This window comes from Geotrypetes seraphini, chromosome 3 (assembly GCF_902459505.1).
Source record: "Geotrypetes seraphini chromosome 3, aGeoSer1.1, whole genome shotgun sequence".
Lineage (NCBI taxonomy): Eukaryota > Metazoa > Chordata > Amphibia > Gymnophiona > Dermophiidae > Geotrypetes > Geotrypetes seraphini.
Window position 1 is genome coordinate 103,537,879 of NC_047086.1, and position 16,253 is coordinate 103,554,131.

Genomic DNA, 16,253 nt, shown 5'->3' on the forward strand with positions numbered 1-16,253 from the left:
CACAGGATTTATAACAGGATTTTCCCTACTTTAGTCACCCTGTGCCACAGGCACCAGGATTTAATTAGAGTTAATAGGAATGTCTTACCCTTTTTCCTATGCGGAGGAAGAGGAAATAAGATATAACAGAGGACAGAGAAGGGTTTTTTGGATTTTTAAAGTAAGAAACAGGGAGAAGGAGAAGAGAAATTAAGCAGATATAATGCTGAAAATAAGTGATAAGGGCAGAATATGAAATTCTGAGTAACTTAGCTTTTAGAAGTTTTCAGGGCAGTCTTATTCACAGCACTTCTTAAAACTGGTTAACGGTCGTAACATGAAATTAGGAAAAATCGCCTCAGCCAAAGCGAACGTGAGAGGCTGAGGAGGGAGGAAAAGTTCCGCTGTGAAGAGAGCAGAAATGCGACAAAAAAATAAAAACTCTCTACTTACCATTATTTTTTTAAACTATACGCAAGAAATAAATGCAGGAAATATACGTTAAAATATCTGCGTGAGTGGGAAGGCAAGCACAAAAAATTAATGAGCGTTCAATGGCGCGAATGACCAGCTTCGTGGAAAACATTGAACTGAGGAGGGCACTCACGCATGCGCGGTTGGTCGCAAACTTTCTAAAGTTCTTAAAGTGGCGATGCACTTGGGACCGTCCATGCCGGGGGCTCTGTGGATGACGTCACCCACATGTGAGAATATGCTGCCTGCTTGTCCTGGGATAATGATGTTGATCAAAATACTTTCTAATCCTTCTCAACTTCCAAAATAACCCAAAAGATTTCTTTATCGTTACATTGACATGACATAGAAGATAATCCTTCCTATCAATTGACAAAATAGTTTCTTGATGACTTATAGTGGGAGTATCTACTATTAACAGTTTATTTTTTCTTTATTTAATTTCAGTTGAAATTCCACCATCCATTGATCTAGTAAATTCATGCAATGACATATCTCTCCTCAACTGTAATGATACTGTAATGTCCTCTGCATATATGAATGTAGAATAATTAAAACTCTCTAATTCAAAACCTAAAAGATGTAAAAATACATTGAAAAGAGAAGGGGACAGTGGGGATCCCATAAAGCCACTTTTACAAAGCTGTGGTAGCGATTCATGCATTTGGGCTGCAAAAACCCGAAGGAATGGTACAGTTTAAGGGGTGAAGAACTTATGTGCAAGACAGAAGAGCAGGACTTGGGTGTGATTGTATGTGATGATCTTAAGGTGGCCAAACAGGTTGCAAAGGTGACGGCAAAAGCTAGAAGGATGCTAGGGTGCATAGGAAGAGGAATGGCCAACAGAAAAAAAGGAGGTACTGATGCTCCTGTATAAGATTCTGGTGAGACCTCACTTAGAATATTGTGTACAATTCTGGAGACCGCACCTTCAAAAAGATATAAAAAGGATGGAGTCGGTCCAGAGGAAGGCTACTAAAATGGTACGTATATTTTGGAGGAAAGGCGGGAGAGGGGAGATATGGAGCCCATAGTGAAAGCCTCCCTTCTCTCATTCATCTCAGATCCCCAGCTTAGTGCTGAATTGTTGTAATGAGTGTGTTTATGTAATGGGTAGGATTTCTAAATGGAAAAGGGAGAGACATGCCTCAAAATTTAGGGATTAAGCAAGGACAGTAATTTCCCTTCCACTATATATAAGAGAGGAAAAGAATTTAGATAAATTCAAGACCAAACTTAAAAGTTTTCTTTTTAAAGATGCTTTTAGTGAATAAACAATTCTCTTAACTTTTTTTTTTCTAATATTTCTTCTTTAATCATTTTTGTCTCCCCTCCCAATGTTTTTACCTTAATATATTGAATTTAATAGTGATTGTAACCACTAAATAATTTTCCTTTTGTCTCGATATTGTATGTATAAATTATTTAACTCAAATGATTTAATCTCTGTATAAGAATGTCCATTTTTTTTTTAATTTAATATGAAATATTGTATGTTTGTGTAATATGTTACCCATATTTTAGATATTTTTAACAATTTGTACATCGCCTAGAACTTTGAATAGGCGATTAATCAAACTATATAATAAACTTGGAAAACTTGGAAACTTGGAAAAAAGTTTAAATACCTACATGATGTAAATGCGCATGATGCTACATGATGTAAATGCGCATGAGTCGAGTCTCTTTCATTTGAAAGGAAGCTCTGTAATGAGAGGGCATAGGATGAAGTTAAGAGGTGATAGGCTCAGGAGTAATCTAAAGAAATACTTTTTTACAGAAAAGGTGGTAGATGCATGGAGTAGAGGTAGAGGTGGTGGTGAGAGACTGTGGTGGAGACAGTAGAGGTGGCAGAGACAGAGACTGTGTCTGATTTCATGAAAGCCTGGGATAGGCATGTGGGATCTCTTAGAGAGAGGAAGAGCTTATGGTTACTGTGGATGGGCAGACTGAATGGGCCATTTGGTCTTTATCTACATCATGTTTCTGTGTACCAGATGATCTAAGCAAAAGGTTCCAAATTGCAAGGTTTACAATGGCATATGAAAGGCCAGTCTCAAAGAGCTATTATGTAGAAAACATAGGGCTCCTTTTATGAAGCCGCGTTAGCGGTTTAGCGTGCGCTAAACCACAGGATGTGCTAGCCACTACCGCCTCCTCTTGAGCAGGCGGTAGTTTTTCAGTTAGCGCAGGGGTAGCACGCGCTAAAGCTGCTAACGTGGCTTCGTAAAAGGAGCCCATAGTGAAAGCCTCCCTTCTCTCATTCATCTCAGATCCCCAGTTTAGTGCTGAATTGTTGTAATGAGTGTGTTTATGTAATGGGTAGGATTTCTAAATGGAAAAGGGAGAGACGTGCCTCAAAATTTAGGGATTAAGCAAGGACAGTAATTTCCCTTCCACTGCCAGTATAGACAAAAAAAACCCAAATAAACAAAGTAACACTTCAGCCTCTTTCAGTAAAATAATGCATGGAAATAAAACTTTATAAATGTTAATTTAAAAAGTTAAGAACATAAGAACAGCCATACTGGAGGGGGGTTAGAAGGAGGGAAAGACAGATTATAAAATTATATTGTGTGTATGGGCGTGGCTTGGACACGCATGAGGAAGGTCGGGTAGTAAGAGAGCTCCGTGGAAGTAGACCTTGAAAGAGTTAAAAAGTCACAGGAAATTAAATAATTTGGATTTATTTAATTTATTTAATTATAAATAAAGAAAATAAAGAGATGGCGTCAGGGAAACAAAACAAAAATGACTGCGGTGTCGGGTAGTAGTAAAAGAGCAAAGACAGAACAAGAGATGGGTTTAAAGACTGGAGATGTGGAAGTGATGAAGGAACTGAAAGAAATTAAAGAAATGCTATCGAATTTAACTAAAAAAGTTACTGAGTTGACGGATGAAGTTTCAACTTTAAACAAGAAGATGGATTTGATGGAAATAAAATCAAATAACTTAGAAGAAAGAATAATAATAGTAGAAGAAGAAATATGCCATAACAAAACGGAAAAGGGAAAAATTAAGCTACTTACTCGAGAGCTGGAAGATTGCTCAAATCGCGAAAGAAGGAGCAATTTATGCTTGCTTGGCCTACCGGAAGGGGCAGTAAAAGGAAATTTTTTATTGAAAACTTGTTACCTAAAATACTTCTGCTTAAAACAAACATCCTAAAATACTTCCGCTTAAAACAAACATCCTTCCCCCCGTTATTCCACTCCTTTGGAATTCCTCTAACCCACTCTCCTCTAGATCCTCCCAAAAACTGAAACTATCTTTCCCATCTACAAAAGGTATATCCCGCGCAGGAAAACTTGGAACATCCCTCCCCTTTAGAACCACAGAACTCTGGAACAACCTCTCATCCCCGCTTAGAAATGCTAGCTCCTTCCAATCCTTCCGTAAACACCTGTAAACTTGGCTCTTTTAAAAAATCTAATCACCCCCCGTTCTCTAGTACCCTGTCCCTCTCAATCTTCTCAGTCCCTCTCCTATATCCATCTTTGTAGTTCCTTTCCTCTCAACCTCTGTAAACCGTGCCGAGCTCTGCGCTTGCGGAGATGGTGCGGTATACAAACCTAAGGTTTAGTTTAGTTTAGTTTCCCGATAGAAGTAGAAAGGGAGCATAGAGTGCCGGCAAGAAGGTCAGAAAAACAAAAGGGTCCACAGCCACTGATCTTTAAATTATTGCGACACCAACAGGTCATTGAAGTATTTCAGCTGGCAAAACAAAATAAAGGTTTAAAATATCAGGATGCCTACATACATTTTGTTCCGGACTTCGCAAAAAGCACTGCTGTTAAAAGAAAGAAGCTCTTGGAATTAAGACCGCAATTAAGAGAATTGGGAGCTAAGTTTGGGTTAGTTTACCCTGCAAATATGAAAGTTACTATAGGAAATAAGACTTTAACTTTTGATGATTCAGAAGAACTGCAAAAATTTATTCAGAATCAAGAACTGCCAATGTCAACATAATTTTCGTTTTCAATGCAATTTTTTTTTTATTATGCTTGTATTATGATATGTTATTTTGTTAAGGAAGATAGTTATATCTTTTAATTGGAAAGGTATGCTGATTTCAAGGGGTAACGATATAGAATGTTTTTAACTGTATTCAAAATATTCACTTTAACGATCTTTCTGCTTAGAATATTGAATAGAGTAAACATTCTATATTGGAAGTATAATGTTTTTATAAGCTGTTCATTTTAATTTATGATAGAGGATGGGACATAGATGAGGGTTATAAATATTTAATATATTGGGTGAAGGTTGGAAGGATTGAAGTGAAAGTAAGGGTGAAATATTTTATTACTTAATTTTGTGAACAGGATAATCTACTGAACAGTCATGAATGTATGTGGAAATAAAAGTAATGGAAGTATGCCGTTGTGGTACTTGATTAGTAGAGATCCTGTTTATAAATATGGGGTTCTGCTTTATATATATTAATTAAATTCCAAAAGTCCGGTATGAAGATGTGACAATTGAATGGAATTATATGGAGGGAATTCTAGTGGGTAAGATGTTAATTAGTTAATACGGAAATTTTTGGGACGGAGCCTTTTTCTTATGGGGATGTGACTGTGGGAGTGTATGCTGGTCATGTGTGCATGATTGTTACATTTTTATCAGATAGCAGAAAAGAGAGAGAAGAATATTAAAGACTCGTCAAAGGAACTGGTGAAACTCATATTCCCAGAAGTCTGTGGAATAGGATGTACGTTACATACCAATGAACCGAAAAGCGTCAGGGATGTCATGGAAACAACGTTCGCTTACCGAATTGGTTTATGTATATCTCTTGAGTACAAAGATATTTCTTTGAAGACAATGTCTTGCCATTGGGTGAAGAGGAATGAAGATTATACGGAGGAACAGGATATTAGTTGGAAGGAATAAGGATGTCGTAAGGAACTGAAGACTTGCAATGCATATTCATGAATGCAACGGGAAAAGGTTCTCTTTGTTCGCTACAAAAATCTGAAAGTGGAAAGAGAATGGTGTGCGCTTGGCTTGTGTATACTTCTATGGTGTGTAAATGAAGAATGAATGGATGAAATAGCATTACAATTAGTACTATTATTATGAGGGCGAGGTCTGAGGTAGAGCTTAGGTGGGTCCAGGGTGGAGCTTTGCCCCCCCCAAACAAAAAAGTGTTCCGCTGCCTATGCTTTCATATCTTGGTTCAAAGATCAATCCTAAGTAGACTAAATTGTTGCAATTCTGTCTACAATGGGTTGCTTATCTCTTCTATAAGAAAATTGAGGATGGTCCAAAATATTGATGGTAAATTATTATCCCACACTAAGAAAATTAATTATGTTATGTTCTTCCTGCAATATACAGTTTCTTATCATATACAGTACAAGTTTCTTAAGATGAAGAAACATGAAATGCAATTCTATAGGCTGACACCTAAATTTAAGCACCAAGAGAGCACAAATGTTACAAAAGTCTGGAATCTACAGTCATGTGAAAAAATTAGGACACCCCATGAAATATTCAGTTCTTTCTTAAGAAATGTTCACATATCGATATCAAATTTTTTATTTATCTCTGGAAAAGAAAGTGATGTAATTGCAGGTAAATAACAAAAATTTTCCTTAATTTACTCATGAAACAAAAGATATCCACAAAAATGTGTATTCTAACTGAGGAATAAATTAGGACACCCTAATAGCTAGTGTTATCCCCTTTGGCTGAAATAACTGCAGCGAGACGCTTCTTGTAGCCATCTACCAGTCTCTGTGATCAGTCTCAGGAAAGTTTGGCCCACTCCTCAATGTAGAATTCTTTCAGATGTTTGAGGGGTTTCTTGCATGTACAGCCCATTTCAAATCATCCCACAGCATCTCAATGGGATTAAGATCAGGGCTTTGACTCAGCCACTCCAAGACTCTGCATTTCTTAGTTTTCAGCCAGTCATTGGTGGGTTTACTGGTATGTTTTGGGTTACTGTTGTGTTGCAGGGTCCAGTTCCGCTTCAGCTTTAATTTTTTTTTTTTTAATCTTTATTCATTTTCAATCTTACAATCAAGTGTACAAACATCAAAACAATAAAATTAAACATATCACTTGACAATCTTTCTACTTTATCTAATAATACATAAAATTACCACCCTCCCCTCCCATCATTCCCTCTATTATTTTCCCAATATGAATACCAATATATAAAGCCTCCCCCTTCCTAACATTAGACGGCTTCAGCTTTAATTTTCTTAGATGGTCTCACATGTTCCTCAAGCACCCTCTGATACATGGTAGAATTCATGGTGGATTCTATGATGGTGAGCTGGCCAGGTCCTGCTGCAGCAAAGCATCCCCAAATCATGACACTGCCACCTCCATGCTTCACAGTTGGTATGAGGTTCTTTTCCTGGAATGCTATATTTGGTGTACGCCAAACATGTCCTCTTTTCTGGTGTCCAAATAATTCAATTTTAGACTCATCTGTCCATAGACCACTAGTAGTAAGAGCCTGCTGTAGGTCCCTTGATGACATTTTAGGGTTTTTGGAGACTTCTTTTAACATCTTGCGGTTTGCTCTGGGGGTCAACTTGTTTGGATGGCCAGACCTGGGCATGTTGGCAGTTGTTTGGAAAATCCTCCACTTGTATACTATTTTCCGGACCGTCAAATTCTTTCAAGATCTTTTTAAATCCCTTACCAGACTTATAAGCTGCTACAATCTTCTTTCTGAAGGCCTCGGATAGCTCTTTTGATCTCACCATGGTGTTCACTCTCACCACAGCAGACATGAGCACACCAAACTAAATGTCTGAGGTTTAAGTAGGGCAAGCCTCCTTCAAATTGCTGAGTAACGATGTTCTAATCATGTGCGCCTGATGTGCTACACCTGTGTGTGATTTGAGCCACTTTAAGTGGGAGGATATGTGGGGGTGTCCTAATTTTTGTGAATATCTTTTGTTTCATAAGTAAATCAAGGAAAACTTTTGTTGTTTACCAGCAATTACATCACTTTCTTTTCCAGAGATAAATAAAAAAAAAAAAGATTTGACATCGATATGTGAACATTTTTTAAGAAAGAACTGAATATTTCATGAGATGTCCTAATTTTTTCACATTACGTATTTGTACTATCTGTTTGTTTTCTATAACCTACCATAAATCTTTTCAACAAGTGATGACAGTTTAATATTAATTGGCAGATAGTAAAACAGTGCCAAGTAACAGGCATTTGGAGATGCAGATCTCCCATAAAAGACATAGAAGACACATGTTGCTTCTGAGCAACAATGCCAAATAAAGCATTAATTTCCTTTAGTAAAAGTTTTCAAAATGCAATTTGGCTTGAAGAAAGTCTACTCTTACCTTGTAATCAGGTCTAACATTTGCAAAATAGATAAATGAATCAACAGCCAGCCCGACCCTTAGTCCTCCTCCTTCCCAAGATACTGCTGCAATCTTACTCCCAGGAACCTTTAATGTGCGCAAATGCTGGAGGGCAGAAAGATCATATAGAAAGAATATAAATGTTTCAAAAACATGCACATGTAAACAGTTTATGTCTTATAACTATAGAATGGTTAAAATAATGTGTGATATGTAAACTGCATAGTTGTATGCAGTATATAAATTTTTAAATAAATAATGTTGCAGAAACGCAATGAATTCATATTTGGTCAATATGCAGCAATTCTTCGAGGACAAGTAAGTATAATATTCTCATATATGGGTGACATCATTCTCAGAACCTGGCATGGACAGTCAAGAAGTATACAGTCACTTTAAATTTTCTAGGACTGCCCATACTGCATGCATGTTGTTGCCTTCCCACCCAAAGTCAGCATGTGGGATCTGAAGTTCTTAGTTTTCCACAGAGCTGAGAAGTTGTGTTTTTCAAGTTCTCTCTAGAGCGTCAAACTTTTCCATTTTTGTGTCTTCCCTTTGGTTTTTTTTCTTTAGTTTTGTCATTATTAGTTGTTTTCTTATAAGTTCTTTTGTGATTTGTCAAATTATGTAATTTTTTCAACTTTTCAGTCTTTTAGACCTTCGGGCCATATTCAGCCCATTTTTGATCCGGGATCATCAACTCATTTTCTGCCTGAGTTCTACTCGAGTTCCTCAGGCCATTGAGCCCTTTCACTTTGCATCAGCAGTTTTTCCATCATTGTCCAAGGTATCTAGTGGCTTCAAATAGTGCACTCAATGCAATATGACCATTTCAGGAACTGACCCACATGTGTGTATTGCGCCTGATTATCAAGACATTTCATGCACACTCTACTGTCACATGCAGAAGAGGTCGCTTAGATCCAAGAAGCTTCAATTTGAAATGCTCTTCAGTACAACTTCAGGGACATAAAGCATGACTGGAGACTCTGACCCCCAACGCTCAACCTTGTTCTGATCCAGGATAGACACCGGCACCGGCTGCATCGACAATCCACACCAGAGACTCTTCTTCTTCGTCTTCGGTTCTGCCTGCATCTGGGAGCCTTGTACAAGAACTAAGAAATATAAACACATCTCCCCTACCAGACATGCCTCAGGATCTTCTCAGGCATCAACTCCGTTGATGCATTCCAAGCATTGATGCACAGATGACCAATCACTGTCCCTGCAGTTGGTGTCTCCTCGGAGGCATGCATCAGCATTGATGTCCCAAATGCCTCAACACCAGGTTCATCAAGCGAGTAAATGCTTTTACCCTATCTGTACAAGTGTCAGCTATTCTTGAAGCTTCCAGAATCTAATCTAATCCTGTATTTCAACTTAAATGTAATGGCTGAAGCCATCTCCCTGATAAAATTAGTAAAAGAGAGACTCTCTGGTGGAGATTTTCTTCTCTCTTGTGGTGGTGACAGGTCAGAAGGGATGTCATATGACTCCTCCTCCAAGAAGTAATGCGAATCTTCATCTGAGTCCCATGAGCAGTCCCAGTCGGAGTCCCATGAGCAGTCCCAGTCGGAGTCCCATGAGCAGTCCCAGTCGAAGTCCCCCTCCAAGTAAGAATAGGTGGATAGGGGCTCAGCCTGCCTCAGCAGACCAGTAGAACAATGCCCATGACTTAAATACGCCGAGGTAATGTGTTTACTATTACCCCAAACAGAGGGGGAAATTTATAACGAGCCATTGACATGGCTAAAGTACGTTACCTACAGAAATGGCTCTGAAATTTACACTCTATTTGTACTATTTTTCTGACATCAGAGCATTTATGCTACCATTTATACAAAAAATATACTCAAAAGTATATTTCTTCCAAAATGCTCTAGTATAAAAGTTGTAAAACGGTATTTACCTCCCCAAATGGAGTGTAGAACTGCACAGTATTTAAATCTTTGTCCATGGAAGATGTTTTCTGAGAGCCTGCCACAGCTAAGACACTGCCACAATGATTCCACTGAATGCTCACCACACTCATTCCAGTATCAATCAAAACAGGATCTACAGAGTACAAATATCATTGTTACATAAGAACCAATAATATACTTAAATGTAGTATACTGTGATATTATAATTAAAAACATCATGTCTCCATCCTCCCCTTAAAAATATGTAGTCTACTAATAACAATTTAGGATAAAATATATCAGAGTGCAATATCCCCTCTTAAATGGCTCTTTTTTCTTTTTCTAAAATTTTATTACCATAAGTAATTTAAACATAGAAATTATTTGTCAACCAATCAAAACTGCTCCATTTATTGAAACATCACAACATATACCATTTGCACAAAAAGATAAGGAGATGGTTCAAAGTTTAATTGGTGAAATCAGTCTAACTGAAAAAAAACCCCCAAAACTGTGGCCAATGTACTAAAGTGTGCTAAACCAGGAGTGGACAACCACAATCCCCGAAGGCCACAACAGGTTTTCAAGATTTCCACAATAAATATACAGTACACAAAACATAGAAATATAACGAAAGATAAAGGCCAAATGCCCCATCCTGGCTACCCATCTCAGCATCCTCCTCCTCCTCCTCTCTCTAAGAGATCCCACGTGCCTGTCCCACGCTTTCATAGAAGCACAGAGATTGATTTGCATGTACTACTTCCATTCTATGCAAATAGATCTCATGCATATTCATTGTGGAAATCTTGAAAACCCAAATGGGTTGTGGTCCTTGAGGACAACAGTTGACCACCCCTGGTTAAAAGATAATGATGGTGTTACTCTGGGAATAATAAGCCCTTCAAGTACTAGCTTGCTCCTATCCGGACAAAAAAGGTAAAGGAGTAGCTGTTATTATTAAGTCCGATTTAAATTCATGACATTGATTCTGTAATATTACATGCCCTAGAATGTCTTATCTTCTCAGTAGGTCATAACATAAAATTCATCTTTGTTCTAATCTACCATGCTCCCCAATCTCCTATGAATGTTCTAAAACAGCTACTTGCTATCATCCGTAAACTAGTGGTATCCTACAAGCATATTATTGTACTGGGGATTATAATTTTCAAGACTATCCTGCAGTTACTGGAGCCCCGCTAGATTTTACAGCAACACTATAAGATTTAGGTTTTTCCCACATAGTGAATTCATCCACACATTCCTCAGGTAATATATTAGACCTGATTTGTACCTTAGATGACCTTCCAAATGACCATAATTCAGCCTTGGTATCTGAAGAAGCCACATCAAAAGGTTTGTTTGTTTGTTTGTTTTCTTTTTTAAAAAATAAGGTCCACTTTGCAATCCTAGGAATCTTAGAGCACCATCTCTAGGGAGGACCATGTGCATAGAAACCTGCACCACAACGGAATCCACCTTTGGCTTCTCTAAAGGCTGCTGAAATTCAGCAGCCACAGGGTAAAGCCTAGACATAGCTTTAGTCAGCTAGAAATAACTCGGGGTTATCCCACTGCTCCGCAATCAGACCTGTGAACTCTGGATGCACCGAAAAAAGGGAGGTCAGAGTATTAGAGCTGCTCATAACCGTAACACTGTGATGCAGAAGGCTGGAATTCCAAATGGAGCACTTTCATGGCATCTGTGATGAGATGATGGACAGGACAGAACAGATTTGAAGAGACTGTGGATAGAAGGATACTCACCCAGATCCAGGCTTTCTGAGATAACACGCTGCATTGTCCCACTGAGGGTATCTGCATCATCCAGGATGGAAGCAGTGTCAGGAGACAGGACATGCACAGTATCCATGTGCAAGCCAAGGCAATCTGGATCTGTGGTAGCCAGCATGGAGGAACCCTGCAGAGGGACATCCAGCAATGTAGCAACCTGCAGGAGACGCGCTCACCTGCCACATCAAAAAAGCTGGGTTTGTGGAATACGCTCTCAAGAGCTGAACAAATTCTGGAGAAAAGGCACACCCTAGAGTTGCGGCCAAGTCTCGCTGAGCCATTAGTACTGTTCAGAAGGAATTCCCCTACTCTGCACAGACACTTGGTGCCATCATCCAAATGGGCATATTGTGGGATTTTTTTACCCAGAGCTGGCTCCCTAGCCCTAAAGGACCCAGAGGAGGCGAGGCCTGAAGCTTCCACCCCCTTTCCTAGTGCACTGTGGCATGCGGTACATGGATGCTCCTGGCAATCTGGTGCAATCCAAACATATCATTGACAGATTAGGGTCTGAGGAGCCCATCCCTATTGATTTTAAGCAAAATTGAGGATTTTTGAGGCAGAATTTAAGTTTGAAAAAAAGATCAATAAAAATAAAAAATGGCTGCCACCAGCGAATTTGCACCACAAAACGGCAAAATAAAAACTAGCAATTTGTGGTCTGGGGAGGTGGGAAACCTGAACCCTACACTCAGAAACCCTTAAAAATCGGTTTTACAGAGGACTCCCCGAGTATCCCATAGGAAATAATGGAGGTGTACTCACAGTCACTAAGGTGCCTTGTCTGCCAGCTCTTTTCACTGCAATAAGTAGATCAGGCGGACCACATATTCAATATTCAATGTGGTGTGAGTGATAAAAATGTCTATGGCAAGTTGATATAATTTTCATGAAAAGATATTGTATATTTGTGAGTGAATTTACATCATGCTTGACTTAGCTCTTTTCACTGCAGATGAATGGAGAAAAAGGATTTTCTACCTCAGAAAAGCTCCAAAAGGACCAGACTTCAAGATCTTCGAACTGCCAGTCAGATGGACCCTGATTGAGACCTCCACCCCCTCAGAAGCTCTCCACGTCCACACTATCGGAGGCTGGAAACAAATGTTCTTATGTTCTTAATAGGAAGAGGAATGGCAAACAGAAAAAAGGAGGTATTGATGCCCCTGGCAAGAAACACATATGCCCTCATACCTTGAGGGCTGTTACACAGGATGCAACCAGCCTGCGCTTAAACCTCCGACACGGTCCGAAGGTAAGCTAGTTCCCCAGGGGGACGCACCCCAAGCCCAAACACTTTGGCACACAGCAGGCTGGCTCCACAGGACCCCAAAGATTATCTGTGAAGTAACATCCAGAACCGCAAAACTGCTTCCTTTCCTCTGGCAGAAGACCACCGCAAGGGGTCATACCACATCGAAGCCACCAAAACCGAATTTGAAATTGCAAAAAAGAAGAAAAAGATGCAGATCAGATCAGAAAGATTTCTGCATGGATTGCTTGCAAAAATTGAAACTGTAGGTGGCTCTGTCTCTCTCTCAGTAGTAGTAGGAACACATGTGAGAAAAGTGTTGGATTTCTGCAAACAATGGATTGTGGCTATTGATTGGACACCTCACATTTATAATTTATCTTCCAATATGTTCTATGATTACCTATGTTTTTAGTGTGACCTGCCTTTGTTAAGGCAGAATACAAATTAATAAACCATAAACATTACCAGAAGAATGGAGGAGTCATGACAGAATCACTGACAATTATGATTGTCCCCTAACTCAGCTTCTTAGAAAGTTTTAGAAAGTGTATTTCTTTATTAGCCCCCCCACTCTGTTGCCTACTATTACTCAAATCAAAATTTCAGGCAGTCTTTAAGCAGGTACAAAAGGCATGAATGTATCAGGCTTCTTAGCAGAAGGGGCCCCATGGAGGTTATGCCACACAGGCCTAAGATAGTCCTGTGGCATAGGCCAGTGATAGAAGGAAGTTGTGACAGTACCCTCTTCCTCACACCACCTCTCTCCCAAAGCAGGAAGAGTTGCTACACAAGAACTACACAAGAAACTACACAAGAACAAGACTGTCAGTAAATATAGATCCTATAAAAAAACAAACTGCAATTCATCACTACAAAAAAACCTGCTCCAGCATAAAGGTGGCCAAATTTATCCCAAGTTTCCAAGTTTATTAAAATCTTATCCCGAACCATAGACAATCCTTATGGGTGGCTTACAATCTAAAATTCAGTAATACAAATAATAAAACAAAATCACTTTCACATACACATAAAATGTAGGATAAATAGAACTATAAAATTTTAAAGAAAATAAGGGAAAGGTAAACACAATCTTGTAATCTTATGCTTTGCAAAACTCTACCAACGTAGATAGGTCCACCCTTTTATTTATCTTTAATATCAATGTTGTACTTTTAAATTTTATAAGCATCTTCAAATAAAAAAGTTTTAAGAGTGGTTTTAAATTTTTCATGAGAATTCAATAATCTAAGATGTAATGGAAAAGAATTCCAAAGTTTAGGGCTAACTACCAATAAATATGAACTCATATTTATTGAATTAAAGAATAAAGAATCTTGTGAAATACCCAGAGTTCACCAGTCTTTGTTTGGACTTATCCACTCCATTGTGTTTGAGTATGGATTCAAGTATGACATATGTGAATGAAAAATGTACTTTGACATTTTTTTGCAATCTTTAAGGCAATGAAAGATTAGATTCTTACCTCTGCTAATCTTCTTTCTTATAAATCCACACTTTATCCCGGGACCAGTGGGTTATTTCCCTCCTCCCGCCAGGGACTGTAGGAAGCCTCAAAATTTCAGAGGCTTTCCCCCCCCCCTCCCTTACATACCTCCTCTCTGAAAATGCTCACTAGTCAGTCTGAACATCTGTAGAGAAGAACAAGAGAGAGGGGTATGGGAAAACTCCCCGACAATTAAGCATATTCTGCTCACAACTATAAATGCAAAACAGCAGCAAGGAAACATAAACAAATCAGGATAACAAACATCAGTAACCTGAAAGACAATAACAGTGCTAGCAAGAGAAACAGAATACACTGACAGAAGAGGGATCCCCAAACTGACCGGGGATCCCCCAAACTAAGTGCTAACTCCATACTGATGGCACTCCAATAAAAACTGGACAGAAACGCAGCTTTCCAGTATTTGGAAAGACAGACAATCAGCAATCGGGCGAATCAGCAAATAGGGCGGGTCCCTGGAATAAAGTGTGGATTTACAAGAAATAAGATTAGCCGAAGAGCCTAATGTTTTGTTCCTGTACAATCCCACTTTATTCAGGGACCAGTGGGACGTAACAGAGCAGTCAAATCAATCCTGTAAAACTTGGAGAAAGAATGCAAGGAGGACTAGGTAACAGCCCTGCAAATCTTGTGCAGACAAACAGCCAACGACTTTGTCCAAGAGAAGAAAAACACCTTCTGGTCAAAGGACCCTGGTCCCTGGGGGGGCCTCTTTCTGGCCACCACATAAGCCATGGACATGGCCTGCAAATCCACCTGGAACTGGGAGCTGCAAAAGCTGGCTTCCCTCTGCGGACAGGGTCCGCAAGACAAACAGGTGATCAGAGAGGCAATACTCGTTGGTGACCTCCAGATACCACAATAAACTTCTGCGAATGACTAAGGATCGCAAGAACCAGAGGAAGCAAAATCAGAAAGCCGGATCTCTGGGATCACACAGAAAGCTGAAACCACTGCCTGAAGAAAAGTAAGGAAAGAACACAGCATCACTGCTGGATTCACAAGAGGCAAATAGAATCCCAGCAGGAGAGAGAAAGAGCCTGAAGCTCTGAAACCCCTTGGGCTGAAGCAATATGCACCTGGAAGACTGTCACGATCAAGAGATCCATCAGAGGCGCCTGTTTTAAAGGCTCTTATGAAAGACGAACTAGAGAGCAAGGCACCAGATGAAAGCTCCAGGATGGACCGGGAAGTGCAAGAGAGGCATTAGCTCCAACGTGCCCCACAGTAAACAAATCACATCCAGAGGAATGCCAAAGAGCCCACAGGGAAGAAAGGCCCAGACATGAAAGACCAGTAAACTGAAGCTGGAACAAAGTTGCAGCCAGGCCTGACTCCAGGCCATCCTGCAGAAACTCCAGACCGGAGAAAACAACGGAAAAGAAGGGTCCATCTGTCACAGGGCACACTAGGCCTAGGAACATCCCCAAGCTCTCACAGAGGCCATTACTGCCGAGGAATAGCCCCGACCATTCAAGGCCACTCGCTGAAAGCCATGACACAAGACCAAATGGTCCGGATTCTACATCGCAAGCGTACTCTGAAGGATAAGGCAAAAATTACAAAGGAGCTGAAGCCTCCCCCCCCCCCCCCCCCAAGAACAATCTACAAACCTAGGCAGCCAATCACGGTCGCATTGGCCAATCAAGTACTACCGGAAACACTGAAACCGCATGGACCACTATCCATTGCCAAAGACGCCCATCATGGGCCAAGGAGGGAAGACAGAGAAGACACTCCTGCAGCCAGGCTGAACCAGAGCATCTAGCCCACCGCTGCCTGCCTTGCAACGACTAAAGAATCAATCGGTACTGTTATTGCCCACAGCCACCAAGGGATTGAATGGGGGGACAACTCCGTTGCTCCACTATGCAATTAAATACACTTGGCAAGGACACCAATCACCGGAGTCCAGCATCTGATGATGGGGAGAGTCTACTTGAACGGGGTCTAAACCTGCCACATGCACC

General features: G+C 39.9%; 1 protein-coding gene across 3 annotated transcripts in view; it reads right to left on the bottom strand.

Moving 5' to 3' along the window:
- The window catches only part of WDR35 (WD repeat domain 35), a 315,141-nt gene that overhangs the window by 223,183 nt on the left and 75,705 nt on the right, over positions 1–16,253 (bottom strand). For all 3 annotated transcript variants that reach the window (XM_033936987.1, XM_033936985.1, XM_033936986.1), the window contains exons 8-9: positions 9,716–9,861; positions 7,783–7,908 (exon numbers count right to left, since the gene is read on the bottom strand). In XM_033936987.1, the coding sequence (XP_033792878.1) occupies positions 7,783–7,908; positions 9,716–9,861 (272 nt within the window). The remainder of the gene's footprint in view (positions 1–7,782; positions 7,909–9,715; positions 9,862–16,253) is intronic.